Genomic DNA, 19,578 nt, shown 5'->3' with positions numbered 1-19,578 from the left:
ATTAAACCAATTAGTTTGTTTTTTCAAATATTTATTTTGGATCTAAAATGTTTGTGCCGTTGGTAAATCATACAAATTAATAAATCGGAAAATTTTATATCAACTTTTTTTACTAATAAAATTTAACAACCTTTGATACTTGGTAAACCAAATAGTTCTAAGGGAGCATTGTCTAATCTGTCTATAACGACGTGTGCATTTTTCCTAAGTTCTGGAGCTACATTTGCATCTGGAATCATCACAGCTTGCATACCAGCAGCCAGAGCTGCTAGAATTCCATTCGGAGCGTCCTCAAATACTAAACACTTTTCTGGATGGGGCGGATCTGAAAATCTACAAATACATATATAGATATTGAACAAAGTAGGAATTTCTGAAACCATTGGTGATATGTATTGAACAATGTTCACTGCTACCACTAAATACACTTTATATTAAGTAGAATATTAGTAAAATGTAAGAGGTTATTGTTCTCAAGCATAAACAACTTGTTATTAATAAACTGTGGCGTGATGAAAGTTTACTCACCTTTTCGCACAAGTTAAAAATATATCAGGAGCTGGTTTTCCTGCCTTGACATCAGGATCACTACCACCACAAACAATATGACTAAATAGTGAAAAAAAATCTTTGTGATTTTGGGTTTTTAGATCAAAACTTTCCTGAGATGATGAGGTAGCTACTGCAATTGGAATATTATTTGAATGAAGGTGTTTTACCAATTTAAAAGCACCTGAAAATTGAAATATAAATATTATTATTGGAAAAAAATATCTTCTACTGCCAATTTCATTTTTAGTTGCATATACGTCACTGAGTATATTTTCAATATCTAGTTAATAATTCTATTTTGACCTTCACCTATAGTTAAAATTTTGATAGAATTATTCCCAAATTTCGTAAAATATGGTTCAGCGCACATTATTAATTCTAACAGAGAAAGTGGGCTAGAAATTAACCAGAAGACAAAATATTTAATTTACTCTATAAGACATACAAAAAATTAGTAGAAACTAAAATAAAACTTTAAAAGGTATCAAATTCTAGATAATTTGAGTGTTAGTACAAATGGTGAAAAAAAATTCGGAGTACGTCAATTGCAGAACTAAATTAAGAAAATACAATGTAGTAAAATGTCCAGTCACAAACTAGACAGCTGAAACGAACTTTTCAGTAACCAAAAGAAACAATGCTATTGGAAAAAATAATTTGGAACTAATTGATATATTTCTAACATAATCATTTTTACCACTTCCTAGACTGAGAGTACTATTCAGACAAAAATTTAATGATAATATCGAATATATGCATGTTGCAAAAAAGTTCTAGAGGGATGCCCCTCTTATTTATAAGAGGGACTGTGATGGAAGTGCTGATTACCTTATTTACACTGCCAACGGAAAGGTTCTGGACAAGAAGAAAATTTATTAAAAGTAAAATAAAAAGTTTTATTTTAAAAATATTAAAAGGTAACATTCTACGATTAAAACCATGAACATATTTTGTCTCTTTCATTTTATACTGCTACATTTTCTCTTCATCAAAGAAACCACCTCTGACTACAGGTGGCAAGTTTTTCTAACACACTTTTTGGTACATTATCCCAAGACTTTTTAAGAGCCTTCCAAAGATCATCCTAAGAAGTGGGATTCAATTTTCTAACTTTCCGACCCAGTTCATCCCACAATAATTCTATTGGATTTAGATACTGAGATTTCGAGGTCCATTTCATTATTTCTAACTCGCCACTATCTTCTTTATTTTTTAAATAGTTGAGACACAGGTTAGATGTGTGCTTCAGGTCATTACCTTGCTTTAACACATACCCACGGCCAATTAGACGCATCCCTGAAGGGTTAGCATGCGTTTTTAATATGTAATAGTAACCATTTCTGTCTAGAGTTCCTTTAATTCTGTAGATATCCCCTACACCAGCATAGAGCCACCACCATGTTTAACAGTTGGAGTTATAGCATCAGGGTGTATTTTTTCTGAAGATCAGCGATGAACATAAATTCTTCGCTTTTGCACAAACATTTCGAATTTGGACTCATCAGTCCACAGGACTGGTTTCACCGTCCAATCTTTATGTGCAAGGGCCCACTCTAGTCTTTTTTTCTGATTCTGCGTCGCAAGATGTTTCTGCCATTTAGGCCACCTTTTTGTAAGCGTTCCTTTACTACACTTACTGATATCTGTTTATTGTGAATTTCATTAAACTGCATTTGAATTTCCAGTGCTGAAGTTTCCTATTCATTTTGATCATGATGATTAGGGACTTATCCTCTGCTTTAGAAGTTAAATGGGGCCTCTCATTGCGTTTTCTGCGCCCTGATTTGCTCCGGTTTTTTCAAAACGAGTGATGGCATTTCCGACAGCAGAACTTGGTATATTTAATTTTTTCGCAATATAACGCAGAGTAAAATCTTCATTGTGAAGAGCAACAATACATACAAGTTATTCTATATTTTCTTAGATAAATTAATAAAAAAAATTAATTATATTGATACAAGATTACTGGAAGTAATGCTATAAAAACAAGAAAATTTACTTACCTTGAAAATAATATAATTGTGTGGAAATAATAAAATCACTACTAAAGATTGAAAAAGTGCAAAAAATAATCCAATTTTTATAACAAATAGAAAAAAATAATTCACGATTTTATTTTGTTTTTCACAAACAGTGCATGGGGACGGGGTGGAAGTCGAACACAGGATCATACACTCTTTATAAATTAACATAGCATTTTTGTTATAGATCAAGTTAATGTGTTTATGTATCCTATTTCAATAATAAGCTTGTCCTGAAACTTTCTGTCGGTAGTGTGTAGGGAGTAGTTTTATATTAAAAGAGTACAAACTCTTTAAAACTCATATTAAGTTTCTGTTAGTCTACAGCTTCCAAAACCCAGAACAGACCAAATAATCTCTATATTAAATTATTTGGAAATTTAAATGTTTGATTTTTCATTTTGTTTTCAGATCGATAACTATGATGTTTTTTTTATTAATTTATGATCATATCTATATTAGTCATTATATAAAAAGCTTGAAATACTCAATATAAATTTCTATAATAATACTACAGAACAAATCACTATATAGCTGAGTACATTTTTTTGAACAATGAATGGATACAAATTTTATCTAACAAACACAACTCTAGTTTAATACTACTAAATTTTTAAGCATCAGATTTACCTGAAACTAATTGAACATTAGTCATATATTTATGTGCTGTTGTTCGAAATTCATTTTGAAAACTATCAACTGATATTGGTAGCTTCATTTCTTCCACAGCGATTCTACTAGAATCCCTTTCAGGAGTCCCTATTACTTTACACTGTATTTGTGGTGAATATACCTTCCCAAATCTACTTGCAATATTTTGTATGGCTCTTTTGTAAAAAATCTCCGTATCTGAAAATATAAAATATTATATTTACCTGGCATTAATTGACATTGAGGCATGATGATTTTATATTGTTCCATTGCTTGACTGTAATATTCCTCAGGAGTTAAAGGCAATTCATAAACGTCGACGATTCTTTTAGCCATTTCAGAACCGTGTAAACCCATCATTTGAGTTTTAACTTCCCATGTAAATGTTTTTTCATATTTATCTAGGATATTTTGTGTGGCTTTTGTATATAATATTTCAGTATCTGAAAACACCTATAATATATCTATTCATACTTTCACTAAGTGAGTATTTTCATCAATTTCTAATTTAATTGATACATACATACATGTTTGAAAGAACTTTTGTATTAACTATGAGTAAAATGAATGTTGTCAAATAACTGGCACATATTTTATTTGTGGAAAAATACCAACAAAACGTAAGAAAATTGTATAAAAAAATTACACAATCTCACATGAAGTATCAAAAATAATACCTAATAGTACACCATCCATATCGAATATTACATGTGTAACTCGTTTCAATGGTCTGCAGGCACTCATTTTTTTGTTTTCTAATCAATTATTGCTTATTATAAATAATACAAAATTTTAAACACTTGCACTATGTTCCTAACCTATATTTTCACGGTCACTTTGGACGTGTCATTGTCATATATTTTTTCCTTTTGTCATGCTCACCCCACTTGTCGGTTTTTAAGAGTAAATAACGTTGCCATATCTGAGTATATATTTTACTAATTAAATCAATTTCAATGTTTGCATTAACATAATATGTGCAGAAGTAGTTGAGTAGTATATATTATTTGGGTAAATTGCATTCAAAAAGTGTTTTTAAAATATATACTATGTAGCACTTCATCATTCTCAACTTTACAAGTTGCAAAACAGAATTAAAAATTTCAATAGAATTATATTTGTGGAGATCATTTATAGGAAGGAAACGTAATTTTCTCACATATTTTCTTGTATAATTAACAAGAATGGTGTCTAACTTATTCGATAGAATGAAACTAAGTAAGTAAGTACTTACATAACAATGTTAAGAAGTGAAACATTATTTTACTTGAATTATGTATACTAATGTGCAATTCTTATTTCTGCTGAAAATTCATTAAAACAAAAACAGAAAGTATTATATCATCTTTAAATGTATTAATACGTTGTGACAAAGTCAACATATTTTACTAGGCTATCAATTATTTTTTTCTTAACGTATTTTACTCTTTAATGTGACTAATCTTCCAACAAAATTTATATTACGGTCGAATCTCGGATGGCAAGACTTTTATGAAACGTGTCAACATGATTTTATCAATACAGAGCAAAATCTGCCCCACTCAGGTGAAATTTCTTCACATCCAAATCTCCTAACCCTCCTTAAAAGTTGTATTGAAGCATGCGCACATTTTACTAATGCACACTATCTCAAAAATTTAAGGTAAATAAAAAATAAAACTGTTTGCAATGCTAATGTGCGCATGTATACGGTTCTGTCTCCTTTCAGTCGTATCTCAGCTTTCGAAGAAGCAATAGGTTATTATCAGTAAATTTCTTACTTTGCCGGCTCCGAAGTCAATAAAACGGTGTTTAGTGCCTTAGAAATGGATTTTTAGATCTAAAAAGAATGAATAAGGCTAGTTTTTGAATTAAAATAGTTTGTTATGGCTGTGATAAATAGGACTGTAATATATATTCTTAAAAAAATGAATCAACAACAGGGTTTACTTGAGATACTTATGTTTTTCCTATTGTGCGGGATTGTAACTTCACAAGAAACTAGGAATTGTGAATCAGCGAAAAAGGGAATCGAGGAGAAATTGAAAGTACAATTTACAAAAATTCCCGATACACCTCAATTAGGTATGTTAATATTCTAATTTCCCATCTCGTTTTATTTTCAGTACTTGAAATAATTATTTTTGTTCACTAGTAAAATCATTCAAACATTTTTGTAATATAAAAATCAATCCAAAATAACTACCATAATAAAAATTTGTTATATTTCAATTACCTATGACACCAGATTACCCATGTACTCAAAACGTATCGAAGACAAATTTTTAAAGAGTTGATGAACAAAAAAAATGAGGAACTGTTTTAAAATAACCTGAAATTATTTAATTGCTGAAACACTGTATTATTTTTTATGATTTGCCACCGACGTGTAGTTTGATATTATGTGTTATAATATTTATTACAAATATTGAAATAAGTCAACTTATTTGTTATATAGTATTTTATGAATATTTCATTCACTCATAGATTCTACGTCAAAAAAATTGTCGATTTTCATCTCCCTCCCATGTTTTCCCTGCTAGCACAAAATCCATATTTGGTTCATACAAATTGATATTGCAAAACAAAAATTTCGTCTCAAGTTGATAAAATTGAAAACGTCACTAACCAAAAACGATCTCACACAATCTCTAATGTAATGTACATATTAATCAACCGCAAAGAAGTGACATTTTTAAATAAAATGGCTACCAAATGTAAATATGGTCAAATTATAAGGAAGAAGTGGTTTTAATGCATCTAAATGTTTTTGATTTTAGGTCTCTTCTGTTTTAAAATTAGAAGAGGTTTTATAACAAAGGATACAGTAATGAATATATTGTTTATTTCACTTTTGTTTCTCACTCTTCAAATTTAACTACGTGACCATAAAGGTGATTTTCAGTCTTTTTCGACCAAAATCTTACAACTACTCATTACTATGTTCAAAACAGCGGATTTTGAGCTGTAGTTTGTTCTTTGTCGTCCTAGAACCTAATTTCGACTTCGATTTGAAGTAGTACCTTATAAGAAAGGCGGGTTATGATGCACATACGTACATGAGTGATGTGAATATCAAAGTACTTATATTTTATTCAGTGAAATTCATCCAAAATACTCCCAATTATATCATTCTTTGGAATCAAATTCACATTTGTCAACTTCTCTCCTACCGCCGATTTCCTAAAATATTCTTCCGAACACATTCAGATAACTGCGTAGTAAAAGGACAAGTTCAGGGCAAAGAAGAATAACAGAACCACCTCTCTAACCTTGTTACAATATAAACAATGTCATTGTCTCACTATTTTGAAATGTTTAGTGACTTTCCGGTAGTTACTAAGAGAATTCCTTTATTGCAAATAGCTAATTTTTACTGATAAACAGTATCTTAGAACAGATACTGTAACAAATAATCATCACAAGACTTCTTTGAGACGAATTACTTAAAAAATGCCTTCTTAAAACTCAAAAGAAAAAAATGTGACAAATTTTGAGTGGATGGGTTTTTGTTTAGAAATAAAACTAAATTATCTATGCGAAGGCCATATTGAAAAATTAAAATTACATTGTATAATAGCTCATGCTGAAGTAATTAACCAACGAGAACGCTGGTGCTCATTCAAGAAATAAAAGTCAAACAGTAACATAAAATTTGAATTGATCTTCTTCAGAGTACAATCTTTGCAAAACACATATCCTAACGTTGAATCCATAACTGGATGCATTTCTAGTTTTTTTTCTGAATGGCTTCCGACTGTTCTTCGTGGCCTTGTCAATATTAAATATTTTCCTTTCAGCATGTTCTTCATTTTCGTCCTGACATGGTGCTAAATCGGTTTAACGGACCAAAAATTGTTGATTGAAACCGGCTTGTGGCCCCTTTTTATGATGAGTTTTTAACCCATTTTTGAGGTATTTTTCTTCACACTTTCCTTTACAACCCCTATCGCTTATTTGAACAAACCAGTTTGTCAAGTTTTTGTCTGAGATCGAGGAGGACACGACAGTACCTTGTCTTATTTAACTCATTTCTACTTTTGTGGATATGTTGCCATGATAGAGAAGGCAGTCGTTAACTAATTTTTCAGGTCTCTTTCTTTGTACTTTGCTTCACAACCTTTCCAGTACCACAATCGTTTGTTTGAACAAATTTGCCCACGTTTATGTTTATCTATTTTGAGATCGATTAAGGTTTTGACGAATACTCACCCGTAAACGACTCATTTCCACTTTTAAATAGCTTTTACCTATGGCAAGCAACTCGCTCATCAGCTCATCAGGAAATAATACATCTGTAGCCGCCTTTCTACACACTACCTACTCAATATACTCCACAAGCCGTTTGGTCACGCGATATTAGAAGATCGCAGACACGGTGAGCGAGTGCAACACATAAAAAACCATTACAAGCCCTATAGGAAAAATTCTCCTATATCAGGACCATTCCTAAAATATACCATATCCCACATAAATTTATCCCTATTACCCACACTCACACAACACAGTTTTCAAAGTTATTACAATATCACCATTTGCAGATTTTAACACTTTGTGTCCTTGCTAGTTATTTTTTTTCGGTTTATTATATTTCGATTATAATTAATTACAACGTTTTTCGATGTATATAAATCACTACCGTCGAGTTCTCTCTCAGATTTTACTAAATCTTCATCAAAAATGTCATCCCCATCAATATAAATGATTTGATTTGATCTTCTTATCAATAATGTTACAGATTCTATTCTAATATGATATTATCAAAGGGATGTATGAGGTTTTTCTAGAAACCTTTGCATAATGTGCTAGGATTTTTTATCATCAGTTATGATCATCGGTTAGCTAGTTTCAAGGCGATTTTCAGTTCAACCCACAATCTTCCAAATTGCAGTTTTCGTAATTTGGATCGTATCATTAAATAGGTTAGCTGTCTCATCCTTACCATCACTGTAACCTCACATCACGAGAATCGTTATTCTTTCCTGTTCGTTAAACAAAGGTAAATTTTAGAATTACCTAATTACAGTACACTTTTCACTGATAGCAATGAGAAATAATTAATGACAGAAAAACCTACTGCTTTTTTGACATAAACAATTTTTTTAACATTTCATACTACTGTGACTTTGGAACGAATAAACATAAAATTATATGACAGTTTTATTTGTAGTGTAATAGATGTAATATTGGAAAAATATATGTTAAAATCTTATTTTGGACTAACGGTATCCTTCAGATTGACTTATATGGTGACCTAAATTATTCGAAAAAAACTTTAATTCAACATTTATTTTTGAAAATATAACAGTAATCGAAATGTTACTTTATGAACACTCTGTATAATTATAAATGAGATTTGTTATTTATACCAAACGAACTCATAAACATTGTATATATTGAAATATTTTTATAAATTCATATTTCGAGAAAATAGCATTTATAGAGTCGGTCCTGTTTCGACAAAAATTGAACTAGTTTTGGTCAACTGATAACTTCCATAAAAATAATACCTCGTGTCGTGTCTTCCGGTTTGCCTATTTGACTTCATAGCCTGAACAAATCAATCAACCAACCAACAGACCGAAAAATAAAAAAAAAACAAACCTTACTGGGATATTTGTTATTTTAGTTTGGCGCGAGATTTCTACCAGCTGTGACTAAAATTCAGAGATGGAACATACTACAATTCACTAAAGGGTATTCTTTGCAACAAACGTTAGATACAACACATAGTTTAATTACTTTTGTGCTGTCATTCAAATCAATGAATATATTACTGGAAAAAGTACTAGGAGCGAGTTTGCAAGTTACACGTCAACTTTTTCAAAAATAGCTCTTGGAATAATCGAGTGTAATTGATACACTAACTTCGTTAGAATCTACTCACCAGTCGCCACCTTTTGAGCAAGCTAGCTTATAAACTAGCTCCATGTACTCATAGTAGTTTGTGCGCAATTCTAGCAATGAATGAATGCACTGGTGATTCAGAATATACAAAATTTCTCACTTAATCATTAGCTAATTAGGTACTGTGTGGAAACGATATATTGTCCTCTGCTATTTGATTGAGTTATTTTGAAAATTTGCTAAGTTATTAGTGGTTTCCCTATAGTGTCCTGAGTATCTCAGAGTCTTACAGAATGAGCAAAATGCCTGTGGATTTAATTCGTCAGGAAGTTGTGTTTCCTAGTGCTTTAAAATAGAATTTAGAAAGAAATATTATCATGACAATTTTTTTCTCGATTGCTGTGCCGGACAGGTACATCGAATGTAATTGAAGCGCCACACAATATTGTAAATCCTAAGGGTACTTATAATGTATTTTCCACACAGGGAAATTACTTTTACCTACATAACATATAAATAACAATTTGAATGTATTTGGAGGGACTTGATTGTTTCCATATGGATAAATATGAATGGTGTACTATAATAACTAGCTTTTACCCGCGGCTTCGAATCCATTAAATAAGTATCAGAAATTCTTATAATAGAAAAGAAAGAACTCTGTAGCTATATTAGAACCCGAGATATAGATCTTTGAATGTAGAAAAATTGCCAAAAACCTACAAAAATCCATAACTCCACATTGAATGTCCGCGCCTAGCTCCTCTCCAACTCAACCGATTTAAGTGTTCAAAAACTCAAAAGAAAGAAGGTGTTTCAGCGAGTGTTCTCAAACTAAAACGAACTCTGTAGCTATATTAGAACCTGAGATATAGATCTTTGAATGTAGAAAAATTGCCAAAAACCTACAAAAATCCATAACTCCACATTGAATGTCCGCGTCTAGCTCCTCTCCAACTCAACCGATTTAAGTGTTCAAAAACTCAAAAGAAAGAAGGTGTTTCAGCGAGTGTTCTTAAACCAAAACGAACTCTGTAGCTATTTTAGAACCTGAGATATAGATCTTTGAATGTAGAAAAATTGCCAAAAACCTACAAAAATCCATAACTCCACATTGAATCTCCGCGCCTAGCTCCTCTCCAACTCAACCGATTTAAGTGTTCAAAAACTCAAAAGAAAGAGGATGTATCAGCGAGTGTTCTTAAACGAAGTCTCTATCTTGAATAGAACCTGAGATATTGAGAATAGAACGTGTGTATGTGAAAAACTCCCATAAGTAATGTACAGGGGGAAATCGCATTTGAGTATAACTTGAGAATGGTGAAAATTAGATGAAATCCGATGGTTGATGGATGATCTGTGCATCAATACCTTTCAGTGAAAAAAAAAATTGAGCAAATCGGGTGGGTAGAACACCTGAACGGACTCGGAATGGGAATCATCAATTTTTTTAATATATAAGATTGTTTATGGAACATGAAGATATTAAAAAACATTTATAATTACATTAATTAAAAGAAAATTTGGGTACATAACATTTTTGATAAATTCTGAAATTCATTTGATTCAAAACATAGCCCTAAAAATGACAATAAGATGAATATGGAGTTTGTTGGTTGTTCGAATGTTTTTTTATATTGAAATCCGTCAAATTGAATATGTTAGTTCAGTTATGGATGACGTTGAATTGTGATGGGTTATATCGTTACGAATTTTGTAGAATTTGTTTTTTCAAAATCTGTGATGTGCATAAATGACAATAACGTTATTTAAATCAGTTAAATATGTTGTTGTAACTTCTTTTCAATAAATGTTATATACGAAAACGTAAAATCAATAGTGAAACCGTTCACTGAATATTGGCACGTATTTCGTTGGAGTTGCAAACATGAAGAAGTAATGAATAGTACTTCGATGGCACCAATTATTGGAATATTGTAGTAATTAGTTATTCATGTGCCACATTCATGTTTTAGAGCACGTTATAAAAAATTTCTTCTTTATGGTTGTTCTAATATAAAGAAAAAATAGCAAATTTAAAATAATACTTTTTCGTTAATAATATTAATAGCACAATGTTTATAATTTATTCCACAAATTCCAATAGTATTGGACTTGACTACGTAGTTCGTGTTATCAAATCCCGGAGGACCGTCAATGTCGGAATTACCCCAAGTAAGATCGTGCAGGCTCCGGGGTAGTAAGACGTCAGTCGCATACCGTTTCCGTTTTCTAAAATTGGCTCTGATCTCGTTGGCACGTGTTACTTGACGTTGTTTTGTTTATTTGGACAAACACCTATGAAAATTGTTCGTTTTAATTGTACATTGACGGATGGTGTGTTGAGAGTTGTGAGTTTCTGTGTATTATTTCTAACGAGAAGTCGACGTTCTGTTTTTATTCCTGAGGTCTTGTTTTTTTTTTGGATATTTGAAGCGAACATGAGATCACACAGAAATATTTTAATGATTCGATTTATAAGAATGTTTAATTTTCTTTCCAATTTAATTGATGAGTTGATATAGAAAATACAACATAAACTTGAACTTCAACTTTGTTCTTTTTCAAAATACATTCTACAATTTTAATAGAGTAATTGGAAAAAACAGAGAGGAAAGGGGTTTGTTCTTATAAAAAACGTACTATATATATTCCAATTTTCACTTTATTTATCAAATAATCATACAAAAAAAGTCTTGATATTAGAAATATAGCCTATCGTATTCTATGGTTTTAACCACACGTTCATCAAGCTCGTTCACATTTTTAACATCTCCTTTGGCTTCAAAATTTTTCCCACGCAACGATTTCGCCATGCATCTGAATAAATAGATATCTGTCTGTGAAAGATCCGGACTTATGCTGTTTTTGGTTAATTAAACTCGACCATCTGGAATGATTCCGAATTATACTAAATCTTCATAATTCCACTAGACCCAATGCGTCTTATAAAACGATCATCTTTCGGCAGGGCAAGGAACTGTTTACACACCACTTCTTGACGTTTCACTTGAATTTGTGTGGCACTATTTCGATAACTTTTATAGGTCCTACCTAATAATTTTAAATGGCGATGTATGGTATCTTTAGAAGATCTTAGGGACTCCGATTATCGACTAGTGCTGATACTAGTTTGGTTTTCTACTGCTTCCCTTGTAATCTCAATATTCCACGAATATGGACGACCTAAGCGTGAACAATCTTCAAGCTTAAAATCTCCACTGTTAAAACGATTAAACCAACGTTGTGCCCGTTCGCTGATTAACTGTGTCTTCCCCTTCAATTTTACATATTTTCTTTGCTACCGCGGTTGCTTTAAACTTTTATTTCCAATAACGTCTTAACAAAACACGAATTTCATATTTATTGTATTCCATAGTATTTATTATGAAAACGTACGTCGTCTATAAATAAAGAGAAAATGAAAGCAAATGTACCCTTCATAGAATTGGAGATAAGTCTATGATAAGTGCTACTCCAATTGAAATTTGATATACAATACAGAATAAGCGACTTATGTTCTGGCATCTCGAATTTGGTTGCTACAAGACTTCGCTACACCACATTTTGCTATTCACTACAAAAACTTGATTAGATTTTTTGGATAGGAAGAGATTGAATTCCCATCGTACACTCCAGACTTGGGATCGACTGATTTTCACTTACTCCGTTGCTTAAAAGAATTTCTCGGCGGCAAGAGCTTCGTCACAGATGACGAGGTGAAAGAAGCAGTATAAAACTAGTTATCCATGCAGGCGGTACACGCATATAAGAGTAAAGGGATCTTAGTTTCCGAATAACCCTCGCATATTTTTCATTACATTTTTAGACTAAATACGGCTCTGAATATTAAGCAATTCTTGAGGTACGTGATACCACATAAGAAAATCTTGTTTATTATCGTGTAGAAACTCAACACTTACCTACATAAATATCATTTTATTGACTCCATATTTACAAAGGAATCTCTGTGAATGCATACAGCGGTAGTCACAACGTCACGATTTTAGTTTCTTTTCAAAATGCCCCGATTGAAATTTCTTCTTCTTCTTCCTGCTGTGTACAGGCATCATTGCCTGTTTTTCTTCACGTCATTGCCTCTGCTCACTCACCTGGGAGGTTGTCACTCCATCTTTTCCTAGGTCTTCCAATGCTTCTTTGTCCTGCTGGTGATTTGTCCCTTGATATTTTCACAATTCGTTCTTCCGTCATGCGGTCAATGTGCTCATGAGCACAATGAGATTGAAATTTAATTATGACCAAAAATGAACACTAAAAATGAGTACCCGGAATTATTCTCAATAGAAGTTTCCAGACCAATGATGATTGTTATACATAACATTGTTATACAGTTATTACAGGACTGTCGCTAGTACAATATAAATGTAAATTCAAGGTTGTCTATAATTCTTCTGTTTAAGCTTACAAACCTTTAGGCGTCAGATTTAGGGACTAAGCTTCTTTATAATATCTGCATAGTCTTTTAATATTTTGAAAATGTTTGGGATAGTACTGTACCATAAAGACATATTGCTCCTCTGTGTACTGCAATAAAAACACTCTCATGGGGTTACCTGTCTATAAAGAAACTCCCTACCATTAGTAATAGGACTAAAATAGGAATAACATTCGAACAATACCAATAAAAATACCGACTAACCTACCAAGTAGAAATAAACGACTACTATTTCCTTTTGTGTTTTAAACCAAAAATGCGGGACTTCTATTGTTATAAAAGTTTCATAGATACATTCTACATCCACCTACTTTTACAAAAAAAACTACTTCCCTGTCAAGCAGATGTGCGTGTGTCATTTCACACCCTCATTCATCATATTACGTCGTGAGATGTGGGGTTGGAGTCTCGAAATTGATTATTCACGATTTGGTCGGAGTGTTTGAAAGGTTTTGCCCTTTTAAATTATGAGTAATTGCAATCGACGGGCTGTTCTAGGAGATTTCAATGGATGGAAGTGGCTTGCATTTCCTGTATTTTTTTTTTCGGTCATATTTTTTAGAAAGATTAATATTATCATTATGTGACACAATGACAAGGGGTAGACAACGTTTTCAACTGATGAAAAATGAATTTTATTGTCGCGTATTCAATTCAATTCAATTTAATTCAATTAACTAACTACGAAGAATTACTAATCAAGCAATGAGGATAGTAATCAGAAGAATAGTCTCACAGAAAAATAACTTTTTACGGGAACATTTGATAAATCTGTAGGAAGACTCTTAAACCAAAAGTACGAGGTTACAAAAGCCTCACATAGAAAAATAGAAAGATCTTGTGGGTAAAGTGATTAGGAACGAAAATATTACATTTTACACTCTAGGAAAGCGTAATAATCTAAACAGAAAGTACTCATAAACTCACGCAAATAATTACAAGTCTTGGAATGTACAAAATGGAATGGATTTTTTCAATAATCAACATTTTGTAATGAAAATTAATAAAAAATTTTGTTTTTATCGAAATATGACCTTTTTTTCATCATCTCAAAAAATTATTTATTAGCAAACTTTCTGTTACAATGATTTACACATAATCGTTTGATTTTGTTTGAGTTTGATCAGGTCAAAACAAGATTTCGTATAATTAGGTGAGATTCTGGTAATTACAGGTGAATTCCAAGGGAGTAGTACAACAGTCATAAGGCGTTATGCGGAAAAATATGCACTCTGACTTTTGCTTCTTAGATTGTTACGGAAGAGGACGTGTATTCTTTTGAAATAATCAATGAACAACAGTTGAAATAAAAAATTCTTAAAAGTTCAAATGTATTTCGTTAGAATCAAACTATGTCTATATAAAATTCGGTTCTCGTTTTTAAAACGAATGTGTATTCAGGAGAATCTGAACTAGAGAAACATGTACACTCAGTTATAACTTTTGTTATTAAAAATTTTCAAAGGGCACATTATGCATATTAGCATCAAGGTAAATTATGTTTAATCGAGTTATTTTTGGCTCTGTTCAATTTATGAGAAACTTTATTGTTACATCCTGTATGATAACACTACAGTATGGTTGTCTGAACAAATTGCTAATCAAACTTTAGATTATGAATGAGCGCGCTCGTCCATAACGGCTCATCTGTAGTAAAAAATACATTTTATTAAATCGTTCCACATGACTCAGCAACACGGTCAAATTGCATTTTACATGTTATACACGGTAGGAGTGTATTTTATTTTATAGGTTTTTTAGTGTATTAATAACTTGAACAAGTTAATAATATTTCATCAATTTGAAAACGTACCACCTGGAAAAATGAAAAAAATGTAAAGCCACGTCACACTCACATTTCTTAGGTTAGTTTTCGATTAAATCACACCCACCCTGTAGTGGGAGCGGACACAACCTCTAATTCTCAAATGGAAATGGGGATTGGCCGATACCTTATTTTAAAGTTCGCGTAAATCTTTTTTTTTTTAAATATTTTTGGAAAAACAAACTTGTGTAGTTCCAAATGACTGGAAAGTGACTGGGATAATGAACGATTTAAACCTCCAAAACCTACCACTAAAATGACACTCGACAACACATAAACGAAAGTTAATGAACACCAACAAATATCAGAAAGTTTCTACACCAACACAGGACTAAAACAAAAAGTCGTTATTCACCACGCTGTTTATTATTGTACTAAAATGCAAAACCAATATAAACAGAAACGATAAAAAATAAGGACAACGCTATTAATAACTAGCGCCAAGCGGACGGCGTAGTACTGCTATCAACATAGAAGAACAAACTGACACTAATATGCAAGACCTTTCATAGAAACAACAGAAACAGTGAATATAGGACAAAAACAATTAACAATGCAGAACCTTCTAACGAAAAGTAAGAAGTATGCACTTCTATGTACCTCTTAGTGTGGTTATCGGTAATGACGACAACGAGAGGGAATAGAAGTAAGGCAGATACAAATGGAAAGATGAATATTACGTAAAATAATCAATTCAAAGCATATCTTTAGTAAAACGAAGCTACGCCTTCATAATATGATCAGTACATTACTTACATTACTTAAAGAATTATGACTAAGAAGATTGAATAACGAACTTAAGAATTTATTTGGAGAAGCGGAGCTGAGCAAAATAATAAGATGAAAAAAATAAGATATTCAGATGTCAGAACAAACAAATGATGGATATGAACAAGCAGGAAGAAAAAGAAAACAATCCAAAAACAAATGCAAACGATACAAAAGAGTTGAAGGACATCATTTTCCATATATGATATAATACAAAACCGAGTTTGAATTGGAAATTTTTCTACATTTCAACTTCCACTTTGGTTCCAGAGTGTTGAGCGTTTATGTTTATTTCAAAAATACTCTTATTCTAGGGAATGTACAAGTCGAAAGAGGTAGTTATTCTTAGTTTATAGAAGGCAGATGGAGAGCAAGGAATTTGAACACTTCTCATACAAGAAGAAACAACATGGCCAGCTTGACGCGAGGCTGTACAACAGGGTGTCAGGATTGATTACTACCACTGCCAAGGCTGACCCATGTTTGAATTCCTTAACTGGGCCATGTGTGCTAGTCAAGACTGGGCCAAGCTTGTAAGCCCTTCTTGGTACAACCTTGGCTGAAGACTGGGGCTTGGTTGTTATCATTGGCCCATTGTCGGGCCATTCTTAGTTTCAAGGCCTGAACCGTGTGTTGTTATCACAGTTGAACATATGCTTACAAAGTCATAATTAAAAAAGATATAAATTATATTTTAATTATTTTTTTATGCACCACAGTGACAAGCTTACTTGAGATCAATCTTTGATACTAGTTTATCAATAGTTGATATAAAATATTCTTATAATTATTCTAAAACCTTCTTTTCTAATATAATCAAAAATAAGTAGTAAAAAAAGTTAACATATTTTTAAACTATTGTTTAAAGTGTTGTTAAAACTTTATACTTTTTAGTATTATCATAAAAAATTAATCGTAATTACTGCAATTGTGAATTATGACTCTTCTCGATTTACTGGCTTTTTATTTTCACGCTGAGCTCTGCCGCCTTCTCGATCTTTTGCACCCGATAAAAAGCGACTAACCCAACTGATGATCTCCAGTTTATTTTTGGATGCATAACTTCTTCTACACTTTGAAGAACTTCATTAGGGAGCGGGTCATCACTGTCATCTTTATTATAAATAAATGCATTGTCATCGCTAGAATCGCTAGGATTAGTAGTATCAGAATAGTTAGTTTTATCATAATTAAAATCATTGTAACAAAGCGGTAAATCATATGGTTCTGAATAAGAAGAATCACTATTGTCACTAACACAAATGTTATTAATAGAATCCCACTTGTTTCACTTAATGAATTATTTTCTTCGTTAAAAGGCATGTCAAATAATGGCCCAAGTCTGGACTCCCTTTGAATGGCCTTCAGTCTTGGGCCAAGGCTGTGACTCCATTGGCACAGCCAAGGCTGGCACACCTAACCTTGGCTTCCCAGTACTGGCCAGACTTGGTCCCGTTGTCCACCTCTGAGGGGCTCCTGTATGGGTTAGTAGAAGTCGAAACGTAGAGATATTTGAAATTTCTAGCGCGGTTCAATATATTTCATTATCCCATCACAAAATTTCTCCAGCTCAACTTCTTCGGAGGTGGATAGTAACCATATTTTTTAAAATTTAAGTACAGATGTAAAATATTGTAAATTACATGCAATCGGAATATCATCAACATCCCCGTTATATTTTTTTTTTCTGAGATTATTTAAATTATCTACATTTTTTAATTCTCCTTACATTTAATATTTTAGGAGAAAATTATTTTAATTACTATTTTTTTATATAATTACAAAAACCTGATATGTTGATTAAACTACATATTATAAAAATTAATCATACGACCTTTTATGTATTCCTCCATCATCAGAAAAACCACAACATGATGCATTTGTTTTAATACACTTACATAGAATTACTAGTAACCACATGTTTAATGCTACTGATAGGATATGATTCACATTTCTTCATTATTGTAATTGTAAACAATTAATCAAAAGTTACTCGATATTATTGTATAACGATATCTTATGTTTATACTTTCCCAATAACAGACAAATTGGAATTATCTTTTTCACCTTTCAGTTGATTGTATTTTGTAATTTTGTAAAAATGTTTTCTATGGACCATAAATATGGACTTTTTTATGTCTACGAGTATATATCCATAATCCCTTTTCAATTTGGGTGGTTCTGTAGGATTCTTTAAACAGTTTTCCCAAACCCACATTGGTGTCGGTTCTGGAAACTCGGCGCAGTGTTAAATTCGGTGTGCTTATGGTTACTCCACCTCAAATTGTAGAGTCACTCTTCAATAATCTCTAATTCTTTTCTGAACTGAATTGAATAATTTGTATTACTTTAAAATCCACAACTCAATTACTACTAATAAAGTGTTAAATAATAATTATACAATAATTTGTTCATTATTATAATAAAAAGTATCCTAATACTGCGAATTATATTGTGTCAATAGTCTGGAATGCCAAAGCAAGTTTGAACATCACGAGAAAAACCCTGGACAGAGACGTGCTTATGTATGCATCACTAGAAATATGCCAAAGTGTCCAACTAAGCCACTTGATGTTTTTAAATTATAACACGATTTTATTAACGATTTATCGTAGTAAGGAAATGATTGAGAAAGTAACTACTGAAAGAACTTCTCTACGGTACTAAATAAAAAAGTAAACTGGGAAAAAACACAACCTAACCAAACTTTTGCAAAGAATTACCATTAAATGGTACACAGATGATTTAAAAACGCTTTTATTGACCCAGAGCTTCGGAATTTTTGGTGTATTTCTGGGCTAGATCACAGTAGAAAGTCAAGTTAACTTCTCTTTCAAACAAAATGATTCAGATGAGAAACTCGTAGTAGAGAAGTTGTAGCCTATTTGAAGCCAGCACGGACATTGGAGTTCATTAGAAGGCAAGCAGTAAATGTTAAGTTCTTGATAAAGAATACAATAAACCTTGAGTTTGCAGTGCAATGTCACCCCTAATATACATATATAATTATAACTATTAGAAATATTAACTGTCACTGTCATATTGAGTTAACACTTGAAATAATTACTGATGTTTATTTCTAAATTTAAAATGAATATTACATTATAAACTATTCAATGGACTGGAATAAATGACTACAAAACGCTTTGATTAGTTTTAGATATTATTTTGCAATGATACAATTTTACAATGTAAAAAAATTCCTTCCTTCCATTATAAATAACAATTGATTTAATCTTCTGGTTTTATTCTTTTAAGTGCCACGTAACGTGAAAAATTCATTAAATTATCTATCAACCAATGTCATCCCATCGAAAATATATAACAGAGCCACCCTTCGAAATTCGAATTTGCTTTTCCGCAGGCTTCATTTTTATTAACTGACGTTTTTCCAGTTCTGTAAGTTTTCTGTTTCATTAGTCCTTAGTAACGCTTCTACTCAACGAGCAAAAACATATAGGAATGGAGCATGAATCCTA

The 19,578-nt window shown here is 31.9% G+C and overlaps 2 protein-coding genes across 3 annotated transcripts in view; one reads left to right on the top strand and one right to left on the bottom strand.

Annotated features, from left to right (window-relative positions):
- Positions 1–14: 14 nt before the first annotated feature.
- On the bottom strand, positions 15–4,116 carry LOC130896917 (pseudouridine-5'-phosphatase-like). Of its 2 annotated transcripts, none has more exons than XM_057805294.1 (4): positions 3,902–4,116; positions 3,449–3,667; positions 529–733; positions 15–333 (listed from the first exon to the last, which is right to left on the bottom strand). In XM_057805294.1, exons 1-4 carry the CDS (start codon positions 3,966–3,968, stop codon positions 123–125), a joined length of 702 nt encoding a protein of 233 aa, XP_057661277.1. In that variant the 5' UTR covers positions 3,969–4,116; the 3' UTR covers positions 15–122. The 2 variants fall into 2 exon arrangements, with proteins under 2 accessions (XP_057661277.1, XP_057661287.1); XM_057805304.1 differs by lacking the exon at positions 3,449–3,667 and adding an exon at positions 3,204–3,422 and having other exon boundaries at positions 3,902–4,097.
- A 781-nt stretch (positions 4,117–4,897) lies between these two features.
- The window catches only part of LOC130896868 (glypican-6), a 96,847-nt gene continuing 82,166 nt past the window's right edge, over positions 4,898–19,578 (top strand). The window contains exon 1 of the mRNA XM_057805235.1: positions 4,898–5,288. Coding sequence (XP_057661218.1) covers positions 5,090–5,288 — 199 coding nt within the window. The 5' untranslated portion in view covers positions 4,898–5,089. The remainder of the gene's footprint in view (positions 5,289–19,578) is intronic.

This window comes from Diorhabda carinulata, chromosome 1 (genome assembly GCF_026250575.1).
Source record: "Diorhabda carinulata isolate Delta chromosome 1, icDioCari1.1, whole genome shotgun sequence".
NCBI classification, from domain to species: Eukaryota; Metazoa; Arthropoda; class Insecta; order Coleoptera; family Chrysomelidae; genus Diorhabda; species Diorhabda carinulata.
This window is presented reverse-complemented; position numbering and strand designations above follow the sequence as displayed.